Source organism: Hippocampus comes, unplaced genomic scaffold (genome assembly GCF_001891065.2).
Source record: "Hippocampus comes isolate QL1 unplaced genomic scaffold, H_comes_QL1_v1.1 scaffold246, whole genome shotgun sequence".
In the NCBI taxonomy this organism is placed as follows: Eukaryota; Metazoa; Chordata; class Actinopteri; order Syngnathiformes; family Syngnathidae; genus Hippocampus; species Hippocampus comes.
The window spans coordinates 1,044,905-1,072,300 of NW_017806220.1; the positions used below are offsets into that span (position 1 = coordinate 1,044,905).

General features: G+C 46.3%; 1 protein-coding gene across 1 annotated transcript in view; it reads right to left on the bottom strand.

Annotated features, from left to right (window-relative positions):
• The window catches only part of col25a1 (collagen type XXV alpha 1 chain), an 80,288-nt gene that overhangs the window by 31,236 nt on the left and 21,656 nt on the right, over positions 1 to 27,396 (bottom strand). Inside the window, exons 3-6 of the mRNA XM_019856140.1 lie at positions 15,484 to 15,528; positions 13,472 to 13,479; positions 5,879 to 5,905; positions 4,654 to 4,680 (exon numbers count right to left, since the gene is read on the bottom strand). Of these exons, the coding sequence (XP_019711699.1) occupies positions 4,654 to 4,680; positions 5,879 to 5,905; positions 13,472 to 13,479; positions 15,484 to 15,528 (107 nt within the window). The remainder of the gene's footprint in view (positions 1 to 4,653; positions 4,681 to 5,878; positions 5,906 to 13,471; positions 13,480 to 15,483; positions 15,529 to 27,396) is intronic.

Genomic DNA, 27,396 nt, shown 5'->3' on the forward strand with positions numbered 1-27,396 from the left:
GCGGGGGAAGCGCGAGACGTTTCACACCCAAGCACCAGACAGACACGCAAAAAAAAAAAAAAAAAATTTAGAAAATAAAAATTAAAAAGTCTTAAGGACCCATGCCTGAAATTGAACAGAAAGTCAGACATATTGAAATGGAAAAGGGTGTGAGGACCCATTTGTATTAATTTTGCACACATTTTTTTGTTTTGTGGGCTCGAGGTTTCAAGTATTGGATTACAAATGTGCATTTGAAAAAAAAAAAACAAAACAAACAAAAAAAAACCCTTTATTATTATTATTTCCCATGGCATCACAATAAAAACGACCAAGTACTGTAATCATTCCCTGTTGTTTGTGCCACATGCTATAAACAGATGAGGCCTCTGTTGACACGATTATCACACAACCGAGTTTGAACTCCAGCGGGGCGGTAAATTGAGACGCCGTGTTGTTCCGACATCAAGGAAATCCAAGCTAACGCTTCTCAAACTATTCGGTCAACAATCCTGGTGACAGACACGATCCCGCTCATGAAAACGGACGAAAGAAGGCAAAACATTGGGTGGGTTGGTCGTTTCGAGCTGGAAACAAACTTTAATCTCAATCCAGCAATGTTTGAATCATTTGGGGTTGACGTGCTTTGAGAGAACTAAAAGTTCCCCGAAGTTTACGTGCAACCGCTCTGCGTTCTTTTTCAGAGCAGCCGTGCCCTCGACGGTCACGAGAGGAGGCGTGGCAACCGCCAAGATGATGCAATTTACGCAAAAAGAAAGTGTGTGATGGAGAGACACCATATTTTGAGTCGGGTCTCTCCGAGTTTATTCCTTGATCGCCGCTTTGGGAGCAGGTGTGTCCTTGACAACTTTGTTTTCATTCGTTTGGTAACGGTTCGAGTTTGTTATTCTTGAAAATGGCGCAGATGCCGACATGCCGTTGTCAGTGGAGCTCGTCGATTCAGTTTCCTTGAGCACATTTGACCACTAACGGCTGAAAAGAAACAAAACGAAACAAAACAAAACTAAAATGGGGCATCACATCTGCGGTTTTCGAGTTATTTTACTTTCATTCCGAGATTGATCTTCCCATACATTTCAAGTGGAGATCAAATCTGGCCAATCCAAACATGTCTTTGGTACCATCGTTCTGGTTATAGAACGATAATTCAAAACGCATGGCTCGTACAGACGCCGTTCTTTCAAGGGCGTGCGGGTTGGTTTTGCTGAGGCCCTGCGGCAAAAAGAAATACATCCGAAGATACGCAACACAACACACGACCGCCATCATTGGTATTGAAGTGCAAATGTCTCCCCAGATAGACAACCTCAAACATCTTGAAGACAGAAAAGGAAAACCGGATTACGGTCAAGGCGAGTTCAAAAGATGATCGTTTGGAGTGATGCGCAGAGGCTCGAACTGCCTTTTGTGTTTTAGCTCGTTCATGTGTGCGTTTGCGACATTTTTCATTTTGAAACATTCAAACAAAGCGGATCTCTCTCTCCGCAAGAGAAAACAAAATCTTGATGAAGTGTGGTGATGCTGCACTACTGAGACAATGGAAGCATCCTAACCGTTCGCAGATTTCCTTTTTTAGAAAAAAACAAAAAACAAAAGACGACCAAAATGGATGTTGGTTGTTCGCCGATCTGCCTCCAGCGGAGTAAACGGAAAAAAGCAGCTACGAGGACAATCAGCAACAGCCGTCGCATCGGCCGCCGGCCAGAACACGCATCCTTTCAACCACACCAGAAACGGCACGAGCCCACTTACAGGCGGCGAGCCTTGTCCACATCTGTGGCCAGGATTAGCGGCAACACGCACAGATGGGTTCAATCCATTTAAGAGAAGAGTCGCACACATGCGATGGCCGCAGATTTGCCTTGGATACGACGCGGCACTTATCTGTGGCCCGGTTCGAGACGAGACTGGAAGTGACTGTACCAGACTCGAAATAAAGCAGAAAAGGGAAATATTTTTGGGGCATTCTGGAGGTAAATGCGAAGTGACATACCAACAAGGAAGGCATCTGAAGCTCGTGGCCATGTCTTGGATAGACCACACAGCCACACATGACGTTTTAACACTGGCCGCATGTTTGTTTGTGAAAAGTGGCCAATTCCTGATGAGTTTGTTTGCTTAACCTTTTATTTGGAACTTGGCCTTTGACCTCTCGGCCCAATAAAGACCCTGCGGAAACTCTGCTGGCCATGTGCCGATTCTCAGACTGTCTTTGGCACAGATGCAAAATGACCTTAAATGGACCCTCGCGATTAAAATGATTGACTCTTATATGATCTGACACCATACCGAGTAACCGTACGCATCTGCTATCAATGATCAACCCTTGACAACGACAAATAAGCACCAAACTCAACAATGGCCTTACATTAGCTCAAAGTAGCCCAGAAAGTAGTCAAGGGCTCGCAGAGTTCATTGAAAAGCCGCTTAGTTTTGACATCAAATCTTCGTCAGGCAGCGCCACTTTTATCCGCCTCCATGGGGGGCTTCGGCGGGCTCCCCGTATTACACGACGGCCCGTTTGACGCAAGGTCAGACAGCCCTTGTCCCGTTCCGTCTGTATTTGGTGCCAAAAATGTTCCCTCCAGCTATACACGTACCGGCTCATCTAACACGGCACAATCGATCGGCCGCTCTGGGGAGGTAATACGATTTGGATAATAGCTGGCTCTTGTTGTCCTTCATATGCGACTCGATGTTCGTTTGTACCCATTGGAGAACAATGCTACTGCAAATTGGACGTTAATGAAATCCTATCTGGAAGTGGACAGTTTATTTATTGGCTCTGGAAGACAAATAGGGTTTGGCTGGTCCTTGTTACCGAGCTGTCAGCCCCGTTGCTCCCTCGGAGGTATGAATCATTTCAGCGATCGAGACAGATGACTCCATTTCCGAGGTTAAAAGGGTACAAATTATGGGCAACCGTGAAATCCTAGCCGAAAGGACGCGGTTTACTCTGGTCAGCTTGTCTGGAGAGCAACGCTTCCCCCCCCCGCCCCCTCTTCTTTTGTAGTGGTTTACTTCAAATTGAAGTCAACCAAAGCAATAGCAATTATTACCGCCAGCACTGGTAAACGTGTAAAGTCAAACGAGAGTCAGCGCGTCTGGGTAATACAAGATGCGTGGCGTGTCATATTGAGAACGCTAATTCAATTTCACAGGCAAGGCCATTTGGACGGACTTTCCCGACGGTACGAAACGCAATGCGTTGCAATGCGTGTACGAGAGGCCCCCGGAGGAGAGCTGACAAAGTTATCGGTGACGTCTGAGCGGGCGCCAGTAAGGGATTGGAATCAGATCCGCTCGGGAGATGGCTGCTTCTGGTGACCAGACGAGGCTGTGTGCCGTTCTCTTGTACTCAACCTCGGCTCGTGCCTCCATGGAGTACGGCTAGGCGAATTCCCATGAGGAAGTGACCAGGAGTGAGTTCATGTGAGCCAATGCAGTCTGGTGTAAACAAAACCTGCACCACCGCGGGAGGGGATGCATTTGTGACCGTTGTTGAAGAAAAATCTTCCGGAGTCTGTCAAGCAGGAAGGAGCACTCGCATAATCATCATTTTGACTCAACGCACGCTTTTGGTTTACAATCAAATATCCGCCAAAAATCATGCACTTTTAATAAAGTGTGCACACGCTGCGAGTATAAAGAAAAATTGTGCTTTTCAGTCGGATGAGGGATAGTTTCTCGTGAAAATATTTCTTGGCTCTCATGCTAATTTTGTCAGAGCTGGATACGACGTGTTTGCTAAGATTCTATGTTTGAGAGGATCTCAAGATTGGCCGCAGGTGCCCTTCAATCATTTGTCATGTTTAATTCATGTATTGCGATTCTTATCATTGCCAAAATGTGACCCTCGCGTAAAACGGCCTCACCCACGGAGGATAATTACGCTACGCGCAGTGCATGTCCTGGACAGCCCTGTTCTTGACAATAGCAAACGCATCCTACGTTTACAGTAGCGATGTGCAATACCACCTTTTATTTAGACCGATGACTTTTCACTCTTTTGATTCGGACACCGAGTACTCGAAGTCGTAGTTTTGACATATAAAATTTCATTTCACACAATGGCAAAAAACTGACCAAAGACTTTTCTTTCTGACGCACATGCAGTATAGCGCCAACTACTGATGAGGAGGACTTAGTCAATGTCAGATTTATTTGTACTGTATTTTTTGCTTCTCGGATTGGTGGTTGCTATCGACAGCTTTCATAATAACCGATACTTTAGTGTCAGGCCGGTATTGGCCTGATACCGATGCCTGATACCGGTACTCGTCCATCCCTATTTTATAGTCTTCGTGTCCTTGCTGTGCTGGTCAACTCCACACTTCTTATCAAGCTCGCCATGCCAGCTGCTGCTTGCACGCCGGATGTTTGACAGTGATTTCGACGCTCGACTCGGGTTGAGATACCAAACGACCGAGCTGGGAATGATTACCGCGCTGGATCTGAGGATGGGTACTTGTCGATACAGGTCATTTTCACATTTTCTCCCCCTTCTGCTTTTAAAATAAGCAGACTTGTCAATCTTGTTGCTTTTGGCCAGAGCCGCAACACACGCTATCCCAAGAATTTCATGCATCCCGAGCCCATTGCCCGCATTTCTGCCGAGGGAGAGTCGGTCATCGGTGGAAGGCACATACATACCCGTGGTCCCTGGTCGCCTTGATCCCCCTGCAAGATGACGAGAAAGACAATTTGATCTCCAGCGCACACTGCTCAATAATGGTTATCAACAAGCCAAGACTAACAGTGAACTAACCGGGAACACATTGACGAAGCGAAATAACGCAGGAGCCCACAACTATTCGCCGCGGTGGAGATTGTTATGATAAGAGAAGGTGACAGGCGGCGGGTATGCGAGACCGAGACAAGTTGCAGCGTGGGGAGGTTTGATGGCTTTTGGCAAAAGGGGGGCGGCGTAAATAAGCGTTGCCAGGCGAAATGTTGCGCACCAGAAATCCGGACTTCAGTTGAAACTCGAGTGATCATTAAAAAGACGAATTGCGCCGGCCACTGACTTTAACACCATGTAACTACCGCGTTTGTCTCGTAGCGTTCAGCCAGAGTCAACCATGCAAGGTGTCAGTTCTGGACAGGACTTTTACGCAGAGTTCTATTCAGCGCCTGAGTGAATTCAAACCAAATAGCTCCCGGAATTCTCCGCTTCATTGGAGCCAGATTTAACGGAAAAGCAATGGAGAACGGCCACGCTGCCGCACACGTCTTGGGTGGGAGACTGAGCGCAGTTGTTTCTCATTTCATTTCACAGCAGATAAAGAGGTTCACGCGAGAGGCAGCAATATCAAGCCGCTCAATTCCGGACGCTCAGCAAACGCCACCGACTGGCGTCTCTTGCTTCTGTTTTGCGAGTCAATGCTAACCACGAGATGCCATTGAAACCGACCAGAAGGCGGATCGCTAAACTCATCATCAGCAGCCGACGGAAGGCATCGGTCAGCCCAATTTGTGTTTTAGGGGTTTGCACAAATGAATCAATCCGGGGCCTTCGTTTGAGGCCAAACGTTGAGCTCCACAAGTCGCGCAACACAAGGCGGTTCATATTCGTTGGCTTCACTGTTCGTTTGTGGAGGAATGCTTAGCGGAGCATTCAAGGACTTCATCTGGCTCTCGCTTTAGACTTTTCAGTGATGTGGATTTGTGAACAGCAGGAGCATCTTCATATCCTGTCCCAGAGATTCCCAAACGCAAAATGAGAACCGGATAAGTTCCGAAGTCACTAAACGGAGTCGTCTACCTTGGAAAATATACAATTGTCACGGTGTTTTTCCACATGGTATTCTCAAAATAAATATGGACAAACTTTATGGACATGAAGTAATGTAATTGGCTGATTAAATAAAATGCTTACCTTTTGACCTTTCGGACCAGGAGGGCCCTGTGAAAGAGAAGAAAGTATTCGTTCAACAACAAATGAATCGCTCTGTAAAATAACAGTAAATTTCCGGCAGCAGGGATGCCAGTATTTTGTTATATTTTACAATGCAACTACTGTAATGTACTTTGACAATAAAGTACAGGATTTTGAATTACGGATAATAGGATAACAGTGAGCAGTGTGGTAATTTTACCCCACATCTACTGTTACTTATTTTAACATATGATCGTGTTTTGGATTACACTATATGACAGCATGATAAGCGTGTTGTGGTATTTTTACAGCAGACTCTAGATTTTATAAAATTTAAAAAAATAATAATTATAACGTATCAGATTCATAATGTACTTTTCTGTCGCACACTCAAAGCACCCACAATGGCTATTCAAATACTCGCCTACCCACATTCCGGTGGGGGTAATCTACGTATTAACCACAACCATACATGACCCGGATAGAAAGGGTTTCGAACTCTTGAGTTACCGGACGACCCGCTCTGTCTCCGGAGCTGCGGCCGCTTCGAGGTTTGGCATGTCTTGTATTTTATTAAAGTGTGCCCCTTCTTGTGCTTCTGCCTGTATTACAAAGGCAACCAGAAACGTGGCGTACTATTCGCCTGTGTGCGCCACCTCCGACGGCCCATTTGGGGGTATTGCTGGGGATTGATGATCAATATCTGGCTTTTCCAATCTTTGTGTCTAGACTGTCTTCGTATTGGCCAAAGCAATGCTCCCGCGATCTCCGTGGTTAATTTTAATACAAAGCGATAAAAGAAATGGAATGTATTTTCTGTCAAGCGATGGAGACGGAAACGTGGCGCCTATCTCCACCACTTGACAGAAAACACTTTTATATGTTAAATTACAGTTTGTTATGCTGAACCAAGCAGTGACTGTTAATTTGCATGTGGGGATAAATATTTAACGATATTTTACTTTTTTTTTTTAATACAGTAAAATACTGTTCCAACATCAGTCATTTACAGCAATCCATAGGAGAGGCAGTGACCTTTTTTTTTTCTCTAGCTAGTTGGTGTTGAGCGACACAGTCAGCAGGCTGCAAAGTCCATAAAGAAGGGCATTTAGCGAAGAAACCTGTGCCTGTTTACCCGCGCCTACTCGAACTGCGTTCAATAATAACTCAAGCTCAAGTATGATCGCCATTGAGCTGCTCTCGTTCTTCACTTGGAGGTTATGGAAAATCTTACACGGGAGGAGTTAGTGCTGGATTAGGGAACAGCGAAGTGACTAATTGACCACCCACTTCGACACGAGGATGCCAATAAGAGTAATGCATGCGCCTTGTATTATTTGAGCTTGAACTTCAATGTGAGAGGTGATTATCTTGCTTGCTTGTGATGGACTTCACTGAACACAAGCAGTAAAGCATGTTGTGAAAAAAAAAAAAAAAAAAGGCTTACAGGCATAAGACGCACACGTCTGAATTTGTACCACCCCCATTCTTGTATGGATTCCGATAAATCTATTTTTGCCTCGACTGCTTGAAGGCGTGCGTCTGAGGGATGCCATTATACAACTGCGATCAAACCTCTCAAAATTGCTGGGCCATTCAATACGTGAAAATCGATGCCGCTTTGCCGTTTGGACAGGGGGGGGTAAAAAAAAAAAATCATATTGAAGTTCTGCAAACATGAGCAACGCGCCATCAAATTCAGCCCACTCAACACATTTGGAGACTAAATTGGAAAAATAACAATGGGGCACGTTGCAATTGCTTTGCTTTTTTGTGCGACTTTGCGGGGGCTCGAACCACACAGCAAACTGCTGCTGCAATGCAGAAAAGCAGCACACCAATTTGGATGGCCTTGTTTGTCGGAGGAGATGAAAGTCAAGTGTCCGTCCCGAGAATGTGAGTTCACTCTTCCTGTGATCATTTTCATATTAACAGCACGTGCAAGTCATTAGCCTGCACCTGCCTCGGACCTCGGCCCATCGTTTGCACATCATTTGGCTGCACGTGACATGCCTTGGAGCAAAGGTACAGCGTGGACACGGTGTTCAAACACGATTACGCAGCCCCCCTCGGCTCCCCCGCAAAGATTTTTTCAAAGTGTATTTCATTTAAATAGCAGCGGGCGTCTATTTAGCACGTTGCCTGCGCAGCTTGCGGTTTTCCGTCTTCCCCCGGGAATCTTTCTGATCATCACCTGTAAGTGTTGCTCACTTTTTTTTTCTTTTTTTTTTACTGCTTCAACAAAAGCCGTCTCAGACACGCGCATCCAGAATGATGTTACCCAAAGGGCAAAGAAACGACGCGATACTGCATATGCATCATAAAGTTGCTTAATCATGATGCCGAGGTCACCTTCGACTTCACCGGTGGAAAAAAGTACATTTTCAAGACGTTCCAAACAGCCGTCACTGATTTTGCAGCAACGCACAAAAAAAAAAAAAAAGAAAGAAAAAAAGTGACATGCAGAATATCACATCTTTTGCTACTTAATGCGGGGAAACCACAAGAAGATTTGTAACAGAATTTCCCGTGCACATATCGTCTGATTTTATGGCCAAACGTTTGGATGCCGATGATGCTTCTTTCCTATCCAGATACAAATCTCGCTTCTTTGACTCTCTCGCAGCCAAACCGTGACCACTGTCTCCTGTACTGGAATGACCGAATGAGATATTGATGTTAAAAAAAAAAAAAAAAAAAAAAAAAAAACCCCCATTACCACCTTAGGGGAAAAAAAAAAAAAAAAAGGAAGGAGGAAAATATGAAAGGCCGAAACTTAGCAGGGGCCAAAGCCACAAGCAACATGGAGAGTATCGGCATTTAAAGCACACACAATATAACTTACTTGACTTCATCTTACTGGCAGAGCGTAAACGACGCCTGGAAGATCCTGGCAAGTCTGACGGTGATTCCAAAGAATATTTTGATATGCCGTATGTCCGTTTACCGTTTTATGAATAAGAAGGTGGTTTTACATTCATTTTGTGTGGTTTGGTCCTGTGCCACATCTCAAATGCATTTCAAAAATAATATAACCACTTTTCTGGAAGCTAAATGTTAAATATGAGCGTTTACTTTTATCCCAGTTCGGAGGAGGGCGGGGCAAAGAACATTTCTGACCTTCCTGGCTGTTTGCATGACATTCTGGTGAGGATAGATTATTTTATATCAAAAAGTGGGTGTCAATCAAAAGGTGGCGATACCCCAACAGCCAAAATGTACTCAAGTCATAATTTCGTGGTCGGAAACTAACACCGTGTTGATGCAAAGGAAGACGAAACTATTAATTCAAACGAGCAGCTGCATGAAAGTCAGTTATGCGAAGCGCCGCACCACCAAGAGCCCAGAATCCATTCACTTGCTGGATCCCGATTGTAAATAAACTTTTTGCGCTAACCCGGGCAGTGTTGCTGTTTTGGTCCTGTGCCACATCTCAAATGCATTTCAAAAATAATATAACCACTTTTCTGGAAACTAAATGTTAAATATGAGCGTTTACTTTTATCCCAGTTCGGAGTGGGGGTGGGGCAAAGAAAATTTCTGACCTTCCTGGTTGTTTGCATTACATTCTGGTGAGGATAGATTATTTTATGTCAAAAAGTGGGTGTCAATCAAAAGGTGGCGATACCCCAACAGCCAAAATGTACTCAAGTCATAATTTCGTGGTCGGAAACTAACACCGTGTTGATGCAAAGGAAGACTAAACTATTGATTCAAACGAGCAGCTGCATGAAAGTCAGTTATGCGAAGCGCCGCACCACCAAGAGCCCAGAATCCATTCACTTGCTGGATCCCGATTGTAAATAAACTTTTTGCGCTAACCCGGGCAGTGTTGCTGTAGTTGTCGTGGACACGAGCGAAATCATTTCTGCGGGCTTGGCCGCCTCATCCGACAAGATGCAGAAACGTCAGGAATCGGGATGGCGCTCGGGACCTGGCTGGACCTGCCTTGTAGTCGTTTTCATCACAGCGACCGGGCAAGCGTCGCTAAGTCCAGAAAAGCCATCCATCAAACGAGAGCTCCGGATCCTCATTGGAGGCGCCGAGCCAAGCGGCCTGCCGGCACATGGATCCAATCAACTCACCGTCGAGCACTTTTTACGGCCTCGTCTTTACAGGCGCGACCGGCTCCACAACATTAATAAGCATGCGCGGGCACAGGAGGCTCAACAAAGCCATCCTCGAGTGCTGACAGCAAATGAACGATGGGAGGATTGGCGGACTGATTCCACCGTTTCTCAGTCTATCAAAGAGACATTTTGATCAAGCGAAACAACCGTACGTCTCCGACGACCGGAGCGTAAGATGTAACTCTTGACAAAACGAACAGATTTACTGTACGTCAAACGCAGACTGCGCCTGGCAAAAGCAATAACGGTCGACAAAAATGATTCGGTTTTATGGCGTGTCAACGCCATGGTTACGGTTTAGGGAAATATCATATTTTTGAGTTGAGATAATTACTCCCCGATGCGAAGGTGACCTTCGCTGGCTGTCATGCTAGCGCTAACGAGCACATGGTTAAGGTTAGGAGATGATCGAGTCTTGACTGGCAGGAGAACATGTGAAGCTTGTGGTTGGAAACAGAGGAGGAGGAAGCCACTCGCCGTCTCCCGCCGCAACGTTTGGCTCGGCCGTCATCTGTACGGAACATGTGGACGTCACCTGATTTTTTTCTGTGCGTGAAAAAAAATCACGCCAGCTCCCGCTATTAGAGGACAACTTGCATGGCGAGTACAGCTAATCTACAGGCGACGTGAACAGAACGGTTTACTTCCAGGGCGGCCCGGTGGGCAAATGATTAGCACGTCGGCCTCAAATGGCAGAGGGGCAGGGTTCGATTCTGGCTCCGGCCTTGCGGTGTGGAGTTTATATGTTCTCCCTGTGCCTGCGTGGTTTTTCTACGGGTACTCCGGTTTCGCCAGCTCCCGCTATTAGAGGACAACTTGCATGGCGAGTACAGCTAATCTACAGGCGACGTGAACGGAACGGTTTACTTCCAGGGCGGCCCGGTGGCAAATGATTAGCACGCCGGCCTCAAATGGCAGAGGGGCAGGGTTCGATTTTGGCTCCGACCTTCCGGTGTGGAGTTTATATGTTCTCCCTGTGCCTGCGTGGTTTTTCTACGGGTACTCCGGTTTCCTCACGCATTTCAAAAACATACATGGCAGGCTGATCGAAGACGAACTTGCAACAATTCCCTTTCCCTTAAAGCCGGTATCTTCGGACAGAAGTTAAATACGTGTACATCATTTCTTCATACAAATACGGCAAACACAGTGGAAGCCTCAACATGTGGTATTGTCATCTTTGCTAGCTCTTGAAGAAAACCAGGAAATTGGAAATGCTGAAAAAAACAGTTTCACACTGTATCTCTCCAAGGTGAGGACTACACAGTGTGCATATTTTCAGCAACTATCTAAACTCCTTTCATGGACCAATAATGATAACCTGTAACCAGATAACAAGATAGGCTGTCCAGTGTAGTAACTGAGTCCTTGAAAGGGTTAATATAAGACTTTTACTCTGGCTAACTGCGGTCTAAGGATGAGAACAATTCAAGGCAAACTAATCCAACCCCGAACAAATGGATGATGAGGTGCGCCCATATCTGTCCGTGAGTTATTCCAAGCGCCGCCGCGCTTTTCGGCACAATGGAGGCCACTGGCACCTGTTTCCAATCTTCATGCCACAGGACTAAGCAGCTACTGGCTATCTCCCATGGAGCCATTTTAAGCTCCATCCATCCACCTTCTCGTCTGCCTCTTGGCAAGAAAGGCAAAATTAGCTTCTTTCCCAGAGTATCAAACTCTTCCTTTACACAGGCAAAGAAATAAGTGCAGTCTTCTCGAATTGCGATGATTTTCGAGAGAAAAACGGCCCATCTGGATGCGGCAAATAGCAAATCCGTTGCGGCTGCGCCGGGGCAAGAGTTTTGCATATAAAAGGCTGCTACGGGCATCATTAGTGGAGAAAGTGCTCCGTGTTGGAAAGGGCTTTGAGCCGTGCCGTTAAAAACAAAAACAAAGGGAATTTATACACCTCCATCTGTTACTGGTGCAGCACACGAGCCCCTGAGACTTTTTTGAAACTGTTGGAGGACACGCATGCGAACAATCAGAGTCAAACGGGCACAGACGGGCGACCACAAGCGGCTGGTGCTCGTCGCTCCAATTTGGACGGAGAGGTTAGGCCCGACTTGGGAAACCGCACTGGAAAAAAAAAAAAAAAAAAGACTCGAAATTGCATCTGGTTCCCATATCCACAGTGTGTCACAATTAGCCGGTCGAAAATGACAATATACTGTATTGTGTGAGTTGGAATGGACCACTGTGGAAACTTCTAATGAGATTTGTTGCCAGTCTTTACACGCTAACGCGCGGGAGATCAGACTTCCCGCTCACAGGTTTGGGGAGACATTGGATTAGCTTTAAATAAAGCGCAGGTGCTTTTCTTCACGAAGCTTTCGCTTGCACGCAAAAGTAACACAGAAGCTGGATCATTCGTTTAAACCCGCTTCCATCAGGATTACTGGAATCTCATTTGAAAGCGGCAGTTAAAGGAAGGCCATTAGAGAGTGCAAATCATGCCTCACCATAGCCGCCACATTTACATCGCGCAGGTGTACCAATGTCCCATATTGCAACGATCACGATGCATACGGGGTCTGCCGGGCTACGGCAACACATGCTCAGCATCTGTTCGCACAAATTGATCATTTTAGTCCTCCTAAAAAGCACGCACACACATGGGGGGGAGAGCCCAAATGGAAAATCCAAGCAGCTTCTGAGCGATCTCCTGGTATGATTTTATTTGTCAGATCCAGAACCCGGGCGAGCGGGGTCGAGGGGCGAGACCACCTGGGTGCACTTTTACTTCCCAGGACCTCGGGAGCGAGCGTCTGCAAAAGCTCCCAGGATTAACTTACGACTTTTACAGTCAAGTCAGCCCATGCGAAGTCGACGCCTTCAATCACGCTCGCCTCCGGACGATAAATAATAGCAACGACACACGCGAGTTCCCCTGAGCTACGGCGAGTCATTGTAAGCTCTGCTGTTCTTCTACGTATGGATTTGTCTTCCTCTTGGAAGAAAGTTTTCCATCTGCGATGCGCCGGATGTGTGATGAGGTGAGAAAATGGCTGCGGGTGCCACTCGCTGGCCGAGGGGAGGAGTTTGGACCTTGTCACCAAATTTGTCAAAATAAAACAATCTTGACCTCTATTTGACGTTGCTTTTGGCGCACATCCACGATGGCGCTCACCCGTTGTCGTTCGTTTTAGCGATCTTTTGCACGGGCTTGATGCTACTCACAAACAGCCTAGTGTCCAACATGAAAAGTGGCGATACTTGGCTGGGCCACAATAACCAAATAAAAATGCACACAAATGTTGATGTTTCAAGAGAAGTCTGGCTGTTTACTTCCTGTTTTGGCAGCATGACCTCATTAGTTGTAGATTTGTAGCAGGAAATGAGTATCAGCTGCTCCTCTGCAACTGTTTGGCCTCTGGATTTGTGGAAGTGTTTTTTTTGTGTTGTTTTTGTTTTACCTTTACATGTCTTTAAGTAGAAGATGCAAAGCAGGCATACTTACAGGAGGTCCTGAAAAAGACAACAACAAAAAAAAAGACTCTTTACTAACAGAAAGACAACATTAATAGTCATTCATGGTTTGGAGTATCACGTGTGTATCTGCGCACCAGGATTGGCAGTCCGATGACGCATTAGTAGCTGGCTCAAATTTTAAACCTATGAGCGACTTGTTAAAAAGCACCCCCTGCCCCGCCCGTGTATTTTTGTGAGGTGACACACATCTTCCCCCCGCTCTTATTAACTCACGTGAAACGGCCGTGCGCCCGGAGCTTCTTGTTAAATTGTCGGTTTGGGATTGCTAGACCTAGAAGTGTTCTTCCGCATGCAAATGAAATCCGTCGTTCAGCCGCAGCTTTGATTTACTCGCTGGGCTACACTTCCTGGTGTTTGGGTTACAGCAGCGCACTTAGTTGGGAATAAACATGCGCCACAGTGTTACATAAGGGCAATTTGGATGAAGCATAAATCACTTTGTCTTGGTTGGAGAGTGAGTTACAAGGATGACAAGTTTGAGTGTCATCCTTGTGTGGTTGCGTCATCATCTCGAACGCTGCATTGGTGTAGCAACCGAGGTAACGCAATATTCCACACATCAAAATAATCATATCAACAGGAGAGGGCTGTATCGTAAGGAGAAACTACAAAGATGAGCAAAGCGTAATCGCTAGTCTTAATCTACAGTTTCTGATTTTTTTTTTGAACGATGAAAAAAAACCCTGAATTAGACAGCGTTTACGAACGTTTGACTGCTAATGTGTATGCGCAAATAATTTCATGAAACCTTGACTGTGGATGGTATGATAAACAATGACTTTGCAATTATAGAACACACGTGTGCGCACTTACAGTATGGCCGCTCTTTAGCAAGATGTTGGTCACCCTGGCAACCCCACTGAGTAATTTCCCACGACGCCCCTGGAACTTGACTCCTTGTGCCGTCATATGATTTTTATCTTCACATTTATTTCGAAGAATTTGTTCAGAACACATTGCACAAAGCGCTATAAATGTTCCTCTGAGAAAAATAGATGGTTCCGCAGAACCTGACCAAACGTTCCGTGTATTACAACGTAATGGGGTCTATTCGACAAAGCACAGCGTGCCCTCCGATTGCCTCTGCCTTTAATAAAGTCCCGCGCAGCTTCAGACTTGAATGCTTGCAATTGTTTTCCCGGCAGAATCGACGAAATGAAGCGCCGTTTGCTCCGGCCGACCGGCGAGCGAAAGGGAAGCGTTGCGCAACGGCGCCATTGAAAAGGAGGCCGGTCGGCCCGGCCAGCGAGTGTCATGTTTATTGAGACGTTACGGCGTAAACAAAGGCTGGCAAGATTTCAGAGCTGCAGCCGCGCTATTGTCTGCCTGTCACTGGAATTCCCGCCGCTTGCATCCATATCAAATGAAGAGCTTTGAAGTGGTCCACAACAACAAGAACAAAAATGCTGTGTATTGTTTTTGGGACTTTTCTGTTGGAGAAACAAGTACTTGTTGTCTATTAAGTCATGTGGAATCGAAAGGGGGGAAGCACACATGCATACATGTTAATGAGGATGCAGTGGCGCCTGGAGATAAGAGTGACCGCACTGTAGACAAACACAGTGCAGCTCAGCCTCCACATCGCCTCTCGTTTTCAGGTGGGGTGTTTTGACGAGTCAGCCCACGAGCAGGTCTTTCTCTTTTTTTTTTTTTTCTTTTTCAAACCCTGACAGACACTTTTCAACTTTCTCATCCCTTCCCCAGACGGACCAGGCGGCTGGTATTCCAACTGAAAATTTCACGTTCCTATGGCGACCCAAATGGCAACAGTGGAAACCACTAATTGCACATTTACGAACCTTTTTGGCCTCCCAAGATATACACGGAACTTTTGCATGATTATAAAATACGGCGTGGATTGCCGATGTCCTTCCGAATCATTCCTCAAATGATCGTGGATTGGGCCAGCCGTGGCCACACACACACACACACACACACACACACACACACACACACACACACACACGCACACACACATACCAGGTTCTCCGTTGCGGCCTCTCCTTCCTCGCTTTCCCGGAGGTCCTGCAACAGAGGAAAAAAGGCACATTTTAGTGAATTACTTGACTGCCATTTTTTTTTTTTTTTTTTACAGTCCTAGAATTAAAAGCTTTAAAAGAATGTAAATTGTTACAATGGCTTGTTGATTGTCAGGGTTACCCAGGATACACCACTTTATATTGATACCACTGATACGAGCGGACCAGATGTTCTGCTCATAATATTACGAAGGTGATGCAAATTGCATGTGCTGGAATAGCTATCGCAGTCAAGTTATTCCTTTAACCCTTTTCATGCAACCTGTAACCTGATAACATGATAACCTGTCCACTGTAGTAACCGCTGTCCCCAAAAGGCTTCGATAATGCCACAAAGTTAAACTGGAAGCCCTTCTCTTTACGACATACAGTTTATTTATCCATAAGTTTTTTTTTCTTCCCCAATTGCCATTTCTCTGTCAACGCGAGCTGGCTGCTGGGAAAAAAAAAAAGACAATTACACGCTTTGGTGACTTTCATGTGCCGTGGACCCGCCTGGGTTGTGTTTGTACGAGGTCGCATCCGCTCCCAGACAACGAGAAGCGGGAGCATCGTTTCCAAAATGAGCCCGCCTGCCCATCCGGCCTTCTTGTGTACCGATGGCAGGGATGGAAACAAGCTTTCCTCCGCTGGGGGTCATGCACTCAAAGGCAACGCTTGTTGCTTTCAGATACGCTGGAATTAAAAAGTTTAGCTTCGGAATCTGCCGGAATCTGCTTTCCACAAGACATGAAATGGACCTGTTGCGATCACGTTGAGTGGAAGTCAGTGTAACGATAGCGGAAGAAAATCTGCATCTGCATTACATAAAAAAATAAATAAAAAATACACAAACTAAATTGCAGGAAACAAAAACAGTTGATCCGACTGTGCTTGTTTTTATATACTCTTGCATTCATTTTCATGGTCAAATTGGCCTCTTATTTAAATTGCGTTAGGAGTTTTACAGGAAAATAATTTTATCAGGCGACGGGGTTGATCTGCATGACCTGATTCGACCCCCCGGCTTTGCTCGCTCTTCCTCAGCATTTCATCACTTTGCCAACACGAGCCGGCTTGATTCATATCCTTCAGTCGTCTTACTCGGGGTGCAAAATGCAAACTTATGTTGCTTCTTCTTCGACCACGCTTGCTCCCCAATTCCATCCTGCCGTTTAACCGCGCGTCAGTCTCCAGCGCTGCTCGTCTTGGACTCCGTTCAGGATAATGTCAGACGCTGCCAGCCGAGAGTGGGCGTGCATTTTAAACCGCGTAACCACAGGTGGACACACGCTGGGGTTGTTCTCATCAAAGCCGTTTTAAAACAACAGAAAGGCTTTCCTGCTCTTGGCAGTCCCTGTCTTTGTTGTCGTCTTTCAAATGACACTGGAAAACGCTCGCAGGTCGGCGATGATACAACGCACTCGTGAGAAAACCTTGGCCGAACGGGACGATGAGAAGCCAGACAAAACAAGCTATCATCTTTTTCTGATACCCTCACATATCCAGACTATTTCGAGATTCTGATTGCAACCTGAAAGATGAGATGACCGCAAAGTGTACCAGCGTGGGTCTACGGTGCGGGCCAAGCAAAACTTTGACGATATTTCACTGTACCAAACTCTAATGAAAGAATGAGATGATGGGTACAAGGGAAAACAGCGTTTCTGTTCTCGTGACAATCCAGACCCAAAGCATACAAGCATCCTTCTGCCGCGTGTCATTTGGCCACCGCGTTCCAAAGGCGGCCGTGGAACAGCTCCGTCAAGAGGATTCCACTGGAAACGGGATGGCAACGTAACACCCGTTTGATTGAGTGATAGCGCAGAGCTCGCACCCCCCAAAATTGTACATTGTACGTGTACACAGCTTCTGAATATACTTGAAGTTAGTCATCGGGATGAACACGAAAAGGTCTGTATCATGCAATTTTTAAGCTGTCCACAGGCAACTATAGGGATATATATGATGAAGTATTTTCCTTCGGCAGTTTATGAAATAGAAATTCTGTTGGTGGCGCACACCTGGTTCACTAGAACACCCCCCGCCCCGTCTGTGCCCCTTTCATGGCGTCCCAAAGCCGGCTGCTTGGCGCACCGCCCACAAAACAGTCAATAGTAATATAGATAATTTGTCGAGCCTTATTTACCCTTTCCAGAGTCAAGTGGCAATCATCATACAGCTTTTATGTACTATTCAATGTGTTTAAAACAATCTTATTTTTTTTTAGGCCACATAATATGTCTGACATATCGAGCCGGCGTTACTGCATTCATGCTAATGTTACGTCGTCATTTAGCTAGCCGTTTGATTTACTCACAGATATGGCCTCTCCAACATGTTCGATTGTGGTAATTGCGCCAGTTTGAATGTTTAATCTCACGACCAATCCATTTCTGTACTTGTCAAGGTTCACCGGGCAGTCCCTCTGAGAAATGAGAATCGCGTGAACAGTTGCTGAATGGTCTGTCATCGAGGAGCCCAGCGCTTATAGCATGAGGAGACGGCTTATAGCGCCTTTATCGTGGATACGGTCGGCGGGCGCATCGCTGACTGCTCACTTCGAGACATAGAAAAGTGAAGACGCAGTCGTTTTCTTGGCTGGTGGCAGGATTGAGGAGACATGCGCCAAGATGGGTGAAAATGGAGGAAAACATTTTTGCTGAGGAATTCGCATTTTAACACCGTTAAAAGCTGAAAAAAGTTGATATGGCCACACTCAGGAAACTAGAATTAAAAAGTCATTGTTTTGCAATGATAAAGACGTACATTTAGTTGAATATTGACAATTTAACGTTTGATCGTGGGAATTTGAAGTTGATATAGTTCCTCGGATACTTTCAGACCAAAAAGAGTAGCACCAAGTTATTGAAAAAAAAAAAACAGGAACCTGGAAACTGGATCCAAATGATTTAGTGATGAACCAATACAAATGCACCCTGTCATCTTTTAGTTGCAGCAAGACAAACCAATGAGAAAAAGCCAGAACTGTGTCAAAATTAAAAAGGTACTTTTGGCTTTTGCCTAAAGTTTTGTAGAAGTCTGTTAAAGTCTACGGTATGTGTGTTATCTGGAGTCCACATAATCGGTAACATATTGTTTTAGTGGTAACAAGTAACAATGCCGCACTTTGGCTCCCAACAAAACCACACTGAGGCAAAGCGAGCCCAGCCAGCTTCCCTGGACAAACACGGGGATCGTTTGAGGGCTTCGAAGCAGGCCACTGCAAGCCTCCTTCCCGAGCTCGTCCAACATTTCTTCAGCATTAACGCTCGAGTGTGGCCAAAAATAGCAAAACCGGGGTCCCGGCGCAAAACCTCACAAGCATCAATCAGGTTTGACGAGCACTGGAAGTGCTTTGCTTGCCTTTGCGATCGGGTTTTGGTGCAGCAGAAGTGGCCTATTGGTGGCATTTTCGACAAGCTCCTTTGATCCGAACGTCTTGTGCAAGGGGGGCACGGTACATTGAATTTTTGTATTGGTGTGTCAGCATCTCATATCGGCACTTTCACCCTTTCTTGACTCATTTTTCACCTGCTGGACTATAAATCCCAAGCGACCGTGTGTATGCATGAGCATGCACATGATTGTCCTGAATTTCACACCAATCAAGGAGCTCCCAAGAGAGATGGTTTGCTTGGTACTGATACTGCAACTTGGTCCTGACTGACAGGAAGCATATCTCCGGAGACGATTTACAATCAAGTCTTTGTTTCATGTCGACAGACTTTTTACGGCGTCTCGGCAGCTCAAGAGCCTTCTTGAATGACACGCTCGTTTCTTGCATAGCTGACAAAACATGCCAGTGCGCCCCATTCAAGAATTTCAGGGGGATTAAGACAAGACAGACTTTAACATCTCACCATTCAGTCCCACAACACGCTGGGAGGACTGGATTCAACCTGGCAACCCTTGAGCATCCAGGTCAAACAGGACCCGAGCCGCACAGTCGGGGTTTTGGGATGGATTTCTTTGTGGAAAAAATTGTGGCTCATAATTGATAAATCTTGGCGTGCAAAAACAGGAAGGAATGAAATGCAAGTTTAAAGGCGGTGTCCGCCGAGAATGTTGCCTGCCTTCCACACTGATGCTTTCTGTTGCCTGGCAACAGATTCCAAGTCAATCCAATGAGAAAAAAAAATCTCGGTGAATCATCTTTCCTGGTAACTGGGGGTTTGTTTCAAATACGATGACAAGGGAGGGAACCCGAAAATGAAAATTGTCCAGTAATTCCAATATTAAGCAGCCCAACGCTGTCAGTCAACAACGAAACAACGACGTGAAGCTCTGGAATTCATCTCCATCGACTCTGGACTGGATTCGAGGTCAGCAGTTAAGCACGTTGTTGACAGAAATAGAAGTCCCCTTGAACCTGCGATCCACTGAAGCGCAAAGCCTTTCCTGGACAGATGCGAAAGCTTTCTTCCTGTCATTTGTTCAACTTCGAGCAGTTTTGTTTAAAATGCTAGTAGTGAGGCCAATGAATTCAAACACAGGCCCAATGTTTAGCACACAAAGCTAATACTGTCTATTCCGAGCATTGGCACACATCTCACAAGACAAGAATCCAAAGGTTCATTTTGCCAATTTGAGTTCCCAAGCATGAATGTCACATCATGCTAAGCTTCATTACACGAATACAACATCGCTCGATTATCCTGACTTCCATTAGACTTTCCTTCTTAGGAACTTATGAGTATTAGGCGTTTCTCCAAATACTACTGGTTCAGTTCAATCTTCCGGAGCCCCTAAAGTGACATTGAGGGGGAACAAAAGGATGAGAAACTTTCTCTCAAGGATGAGAATGTCTTTCCCTGGGTTCACTTCAATCTTACGGAGCCCCTAAAGTGGCATTGAGGGGGAAAAAAATGGACGAGAAACTTTCTCTCAAGGATGAGAATGTCTTTCCCCGCGTGCGCTAGCTTATTTACCTGCTTGAGCTAGCTTCCTGTGAAGGGGATTCTATTTTCAACCTGCTTCCCGTGCAGTGAGGCAATCGTTGCAGAAGAGGACTTACACTCTTTACTCAAACCAAATAGTGTCATCGACCAACTAAAAGAAGATAATGTGAGGACAATTGTTTCTCATTATCACACGAACGTTTTCTTGTTCGGACAACAATGTTTTCTCATTACGATGAGAAACGTTCTTGGCTTATTTTTTTGCTTCATGTCACTTTAGGGGCTCTGTATGATCGTCTATCTCGCACAAAGGGAAAAAAAAACATTGTTCCACGGTGTCACATACATTTTTAGTTTTCTCTCTATATGATAGCAATAGTAATACATTTTGATAAAGTGTTCTCATTTAAAAAAAAACTGACATAAAGGATAGGCCGTCTCTTAATTGATATTCAGCGAGAAGGAATCCCGATTTCTCGTCTGCAGTGAAAATGCGGCATGTGATGCCGCCTTCAACGACTGTCTTTGGTAGAATACGCAGGAAGACAAGTATGATAGCAATAATACATTTTGATAATGTTCTCATGAAAAAAATATTACATAAAGAATAGTCCATCTCTTGATATTTTGGCAAAAAACAATCCCGATTTCTCATCTGTGGTGAAATGTGATGCCACCTTCAACGACTGTCTTTGGTAGAATACGCAGGAAGACAAAAGCGATAGCTGCGAGGCGCTCAGGGATCGTGGGCGCTCTTCCTCCAGGCTTTGGCGGCAAGGCCGCAGCGCCCCACGCGACGGAAACCTTCTGAGATACTCTTTTCATCACCTTGAGAGATCAATGCGCTCTCCTCTGGCGAGAGAGCTGACATACTTGAGCGTTTGCCAGCCAGGCAATGGAAGCAGCAAGGTAAAATGGGGCAGGCCAGTAATGACCCCGATGATTGGCTGCGTTGTATCTCTTCAGACAGCCGTCCCAGTCAGCCCAATCATAGCAAAAGGCTTCAGAATGAATAACACGTGCATGCCATCTCAATGTTACTCTTGGAAAATCACAGCAGCGACTCTTCAGCCTGTATTAAAAATAAAAGAGGCCTAATAAGTTTGGCTTGGCGGGACTTCTCAATGAAAATTTTCCTTTTGATTGTTCTATCTTGGAATACGCGTGTTGAGCGGTTAGCAAACACACCAGATGAACTAATGTTATGACAGAAGGGCAGTCTGGAGCCAAGAAAAGTTTTGGGACACCTACCCCCCCATTGCAGAAATTAGCAGCTTTGGATTTTCGGGAAATTAATGGATGAGGAGATGTGGACAGTTCGACGACAACTTGATATGTTGTTCTTAAGTAGCACCAGCCCAATAATTAACAACAACAACAGCCATCCATCTGCATCGAGGAGCAGAAGATTCACGAGTACCCTGCTTCTTCACAATCAGTGGTTCAAGTCTGAGTATGTGAACCTGAGATTGAGTTCTCTTTTTGTCCAATCAGATTTCAGAATCAGGAGTGCTGGCTGAGGCAATTCAATGACATCAGCAATGGGACCGTTTCTATCACTTCAAAGTGATAAGTGGCGGATCGAGTCCCCACTGACGGCACAGGGACCAAATGCATGGCACGCCGCTGCTGCCGACGCGCCTTTAGCGCAGCAGCTACTCCAGCTCTATATAAATATCGACATGAATATTAAAGATTGCGTTGACACATGAGCCCGTGAAGCCTCCTGGGTGCACTTTTGAAGCTCGCCGCGGGTATGCGCGCTGAATGCGGCACCGAGCAGACTGATGGCAACGTGGTGTCATATCGACTTGCACGCACTTGTTGATGTCATTTTGCTGCGCGTGCACTCGAAAATAGTTGCCGCGGTCCAGAGTTTGCCTGAGAGCGTGCGGGACGGGCGGCGCGTGAAAGGCACCTATCGGCCGGCGCTCTTGCACTCAAGTTCAAATAAAATACTTTCGATGTGTTTAAGACTTGCGCGGCTATTGGATGTCGCGGTGAAATCATGTGGAAGGCAACACCTGCAGCCAGCGGACGCCGTGACTCCTGGCCGACCTCCCTGACGGCCAAGATGTGTGCCCGCCTGCATACGCATGTGTGTTTCAGAGAGCCAAAAGTCGTAAAACAGGGACCGCAGGGTCCTTAAGCGCCACCCCCCCACAGTTTTGGTAGACATTTAGTCATGACAGACTTCACTGGGGAGCAAAAAGAAATCCTGGCTCCGAATAGCCTTGATAGCCAAGTGACCACGTGCATTGTGACATGTTCAGCCCCCCCCCCAAAATTGTGCTACTAAGGAGAAAATCAAAAATATAAGCCAAGCTTTTGTTCGGCCAACAAATCTAATTTCAACATGTTATTGAATTTTGCAGAGTTTGTTGTTGTCTGTTTACACGGCTACCAAATTTCAATGTGGATCCGATCCAGATTTAACTGCAGCGTCTCACTCTGTTTCTGCATGCCGAATCGAATGGCATTTCACCAAGGTAAATCATTTCAAGAGTCATAAATCGAAAGTTCTCCGTCTCTTTCCACATCAGCGCCGCAGGGCGTCATCGCAACCATCGCGTAGTAAGAGCTGGTGGTCCGACGCGGTGTTTACTTGACCCATGTGGGATTACTTGGTGTGGCAGTTTGCGCACACGAGCGTGACGGCCGCAGACTCTTATGACATGGATACTTCATCTCGTTGACAGTAAGAGAGAGAGCGTATGACAAAGGGGTGTACGTTTTAAAAGAAACTTATCGGTGAGACAACCACAACGTGAGATCACTCATTTCAAGTGACTCGGCTATGTGGGTGTTTGGCATTGGAAGCTATTTTCATGCCCATCTGCATTCCAACATCTGTATCCTCCAAAGACCGATAGCGACAAATCACAACAGTGCCCATTCACACGTCCGGCGTTGAAATGTTTCCTCATAGAGCAGTTAAAGTAGACACGCACAACTTACGGCCAACGTACACAGTTTATCTTCCCAACCCGGAACAACCCTTTAACCACCTCCCGGGGAAATGAATTCTTCATCCAACGAATTCGACTAAACCAAATGAAGCACACACGGGCACTCGAGACCACATTATCAGATAATATTCAAACGGGGGAGCGTCAAAGACGGGCTTGTGATTAAAAAAAAGACTAAAAGGGACGGTAGAAAGTATGCAGAAGTGCAATTCAAGGCCCAGAAATAGCTTGACCATGGAAGCCAAACGTCACAGCCAATGAACAAGGCTGCTGTTTCCCCAACTTCGATCCATGCTTCCTTTAAAAGTTTTTTTTTTCCTCTCACAAGAGCTCCAGAGCTGAGTCATAGCTCTGAACAACGAGCTTGCTGCACATTTATTTTCGATGCAGTCAGGACTGGACATAAGACCTTGTTGGCTGCAGTCAAGTTGTAGGTCGAAAAATCATACTTGACAAATGGGTCTCTTATTGTAATTTATACAATCGCACGTGTCAAATTTTTCCGACTGCCCGGAGAAGAAGAAAAACAAAAGAGCGTTTCGGCTTGCTGCATCGTACTTCCTCCTGAAATGTCACTCAAACTGACCAGGTCAAAGGGGGCAGAGGGGGCGAGGGCTGGGGGCTCGTCCTCTTGGGATAATGTGTAATCCGGAGCCTGTAGTTTCAGCTGGTCGCCGGGCCGCGGGGAAAAAAAAAAACGCTGGCAGAACTCTGTCGACACACCTCTTTCTTATTATGGGTTCCATCCCAAAGGGACATCGGAAAAGACGGCAAAAACTCTAACAAAATTCGGCCTCGGACGGTGGCTACGTCAACCCGAAATCTCAAATTGTACAAGAAAAGAGCCGGTCGCCAAGCAGCCTAAGGGGTTGCTTTCAAGTGTTGCGTTAAGACGAGTGTCAGATTTTTGGGGGGCCTTTAAAGGCACCTTCTTCGGCACATCGGTCCAGCTGGCGGCCACACGCGGCCACTGGCGACATGCAAATGAGAGCCAGAGCCAAACTATCAAAGCGGCGGGGGGAGAAATCTGCAGACGTTGTGAATTAAGCCGGACAATCATCTCCTCTTACGTCGCCCGTAATGAGCGAGATTAGAGCCGTTCCCGCTTCGGATCCATCCCGTTCCACCCATGAAGCAAAAGAAGACACGCAAGATTGAAATGGTGATGCAAGCTGCGAGACCGCACGCCAGCCTTGGACTTGTAAACAATAGCGAGGTACAAATGGAGAATTACGGCTCTGGGGAGAAAGGGGCAAGCGATGGAGCTTTGCTTTGAACGGCTTCTTTCAGACCACCCAATGGTTCGAGTCGAAGCCAAAAGGAAAAAATGATGGCGGACACACAATCTAATTATGATGCTGAACCAATTAATCAATAATGGGTTTGGCTTGACCACTTGGTTGGATCGAAAAACTAACCGCATCATTTTTACTAGCTTAACTTTGATGGAAGAGTGGGCAGATGCAAAGATTTCTCTGAACTGGAGCTCGGGGTTCTTAGGATTTGGCCCTTCGGACACACCTTGCAAGTCATGACCTCAACCCCCTCAACCAAAACTTTTGGAATAAATTAGAATGCGGATTGCTCGCCGAGTCATTTAGTCCGCCATCAGTCCGTCACCCCAAAACCAATGCGGTTGTTCTGTATCAGCCTTGAGTCCGAATCATTTTTTTTTTCCTCAGCTCTAATGATCCAAGGAGGAGGAGTCCTTCCCAAAAAACAGCCTCGGTGCCATTGATGCATGGCACCTTTCACCACGCCTTCGCTTCATGGAACTTCAAAGCATCATTCCAAAACAAGAACCAGGCCACGGATGACGACATTAAGAACATTGAAGACAATTTCTGATCTGGAACGATGGAACAGAGCAAAGAAACCAGTTTCCTCCCCGCGAACGGCCTGACTGATTGCCGGTCGGCTGGAGCAGAGTGGCAGCATACTGTTCACATTACGGTCGCCGTGCGACAGCATCGCCGTGTTCCGTTGAGAACTCGTCGATGAAGCAGGGAAGCAGATGAAAGGCGAGGCAAAGTGTCGGGGGCTTCATTTCGCATCTTAGGATGCTCCGGTCCGGATTCTGCTTCAAGACCTCCGCGCCGAGCCTCTCGGCTATAAATCGGCATCGCGAGCATCTCGTGGTGTTTTATGGCCCGTGCGTGAGAGCCGCTGCCAAGCGCATGTGCGGCTTGAAAAACGGCTCTCCACGTGGGTGCGCAACACCTACCGAGCGAACCCTCATTTTCCACCAGCTCCACTTTATCAATCATTACGCGTGCGGAGGCCCTCCGCCTGTCACTCCACTGCGTGATGTTGGCCGCCGTTAGAAACTGCTGATCATTTACAGATGGACATCATCAGAAGCAGGTGAGGGACATGTTTTTCATTGAAGGATGGGCTAAATGAGAGTTTGCGGGGTGCGGAGAAAATGACCCTTTTAAGCCAACCTGACAATCTCGGGCGAAACAGACAGACTGTAAGCATTAGTTCCCGCGAGTTCCATCGACGCATTCGGGCCAGCTCTCGCTTCACTCTGCGGCATATCTGGAATCGTCGGTGCTACAATTTTTCCTGTCGTCCAAGGTTGCAGGAAGAGTTGCCGTCGTAAAACTTGCACAAGCGGCGTCGCTACGGTGACGACGGCGCTCATTGAGAAGCCAGTGTGGCCGAATCTTGCTAACAAAAAAAAAAAAAAACGGGGTCACCTCCCTCCGCTGCTAAACTGTAGAGCCGAAAAGCGCATTAAGATAGCAACAGAAAATCAAACACAGTCGCAGTATTTTTGTGTTACACCGGACAAAGTGACACCAGCTTGTTCCCGGACTAAACCCCGCCCCAAAAAGGGGGCTGGACCTAAGCCCTACCCCTTTTCATCTTAAAGACAACATTGTTCTCAGGTTCTGCACTTTCCATGAACGCTTGGGAACGCCGACTGAGCTTTTGAGCGGCCAACAAGTTCTCCGTGTTGACTGTGGAAGCTCAACTTGTTTCCCCCTCCAAGGGCTCCATTTGTTGGCCTTCCGCGTGCCAAAGCTCGACCGCGGAAGACCCTTTGAAAATGAGCCTCGCACACAATTTGCAGGCATACTACAGTAATTCCGCAACAATAGTTTCCCCACACGACCTTTGACTGCACGGACTTTTACTGAGTCGGAATTGGAGCAGGGCTAATAAGGCAGCATGATTGAGATTGGCCAAATATTTGGCTCCAAGGCCACATTGCTTTCCATTATGCCGAATTATGATTTGAAATGAGTTTCGCGACTTTGCGCTGTGAACATTAAAAAAAAAAATGGTTTGGCTTACAGTCGAGACCCAACAAAGACACCGAGGATGCAGAATCAGCCTTGAGGTTGCACCAGTATTAAAATAAATTGACCCAAGACTCCTCAGTGATTGTCTGTGGTCTCCTTTGCTTCAGGGAAGCGGTAAAAAGGCATGTCAAAGTGCACAATGGGGCGATTGTTTGCACAGCTCACTTGTTATGCTGTCACATGACATGCGACAGGCGGGATGCTGCCGGCGGGCACCGCATATGCAAAGGGTGAAGGCAAAAAAAAAAAAAAAAAAAAATCAGGCGGTTATGGGAATTCACTTCACTGGTCTGCAATGTGTCTTAAGTCAGCGTGCGTTCGTAGCACCAGTGGACAAGCTCTGGACAGCTCTGCTTTTTATCGGGGGAGGGATCTGCAACCGCTTCTTCGGTTGGAAGGCCGCCTCATTAGAATAAAAGGGAATTTGACAATTTAAGAAACTGGAAAAAAAAAAGAGGACTGGAAGAACCCGTCAAACCCATAGCGAGGGGTGACTCCATTTGCCTCATTGTACTTTGTGTTTCAGATTAAACGGGCCCTAAAAGCCGTTGCCTGACAGCTGACGTTTGCCTGAACTGAAACGCGTCCTCGCTGAAAATACTTTGTTGCTTTCCGTCGACAAAAAGCTTCCCCGCCGGCTGCATCTGGTCTTCCTCAAGGCTCTCTTCAGCGCGAGTAACTCGCAAGCGATGTC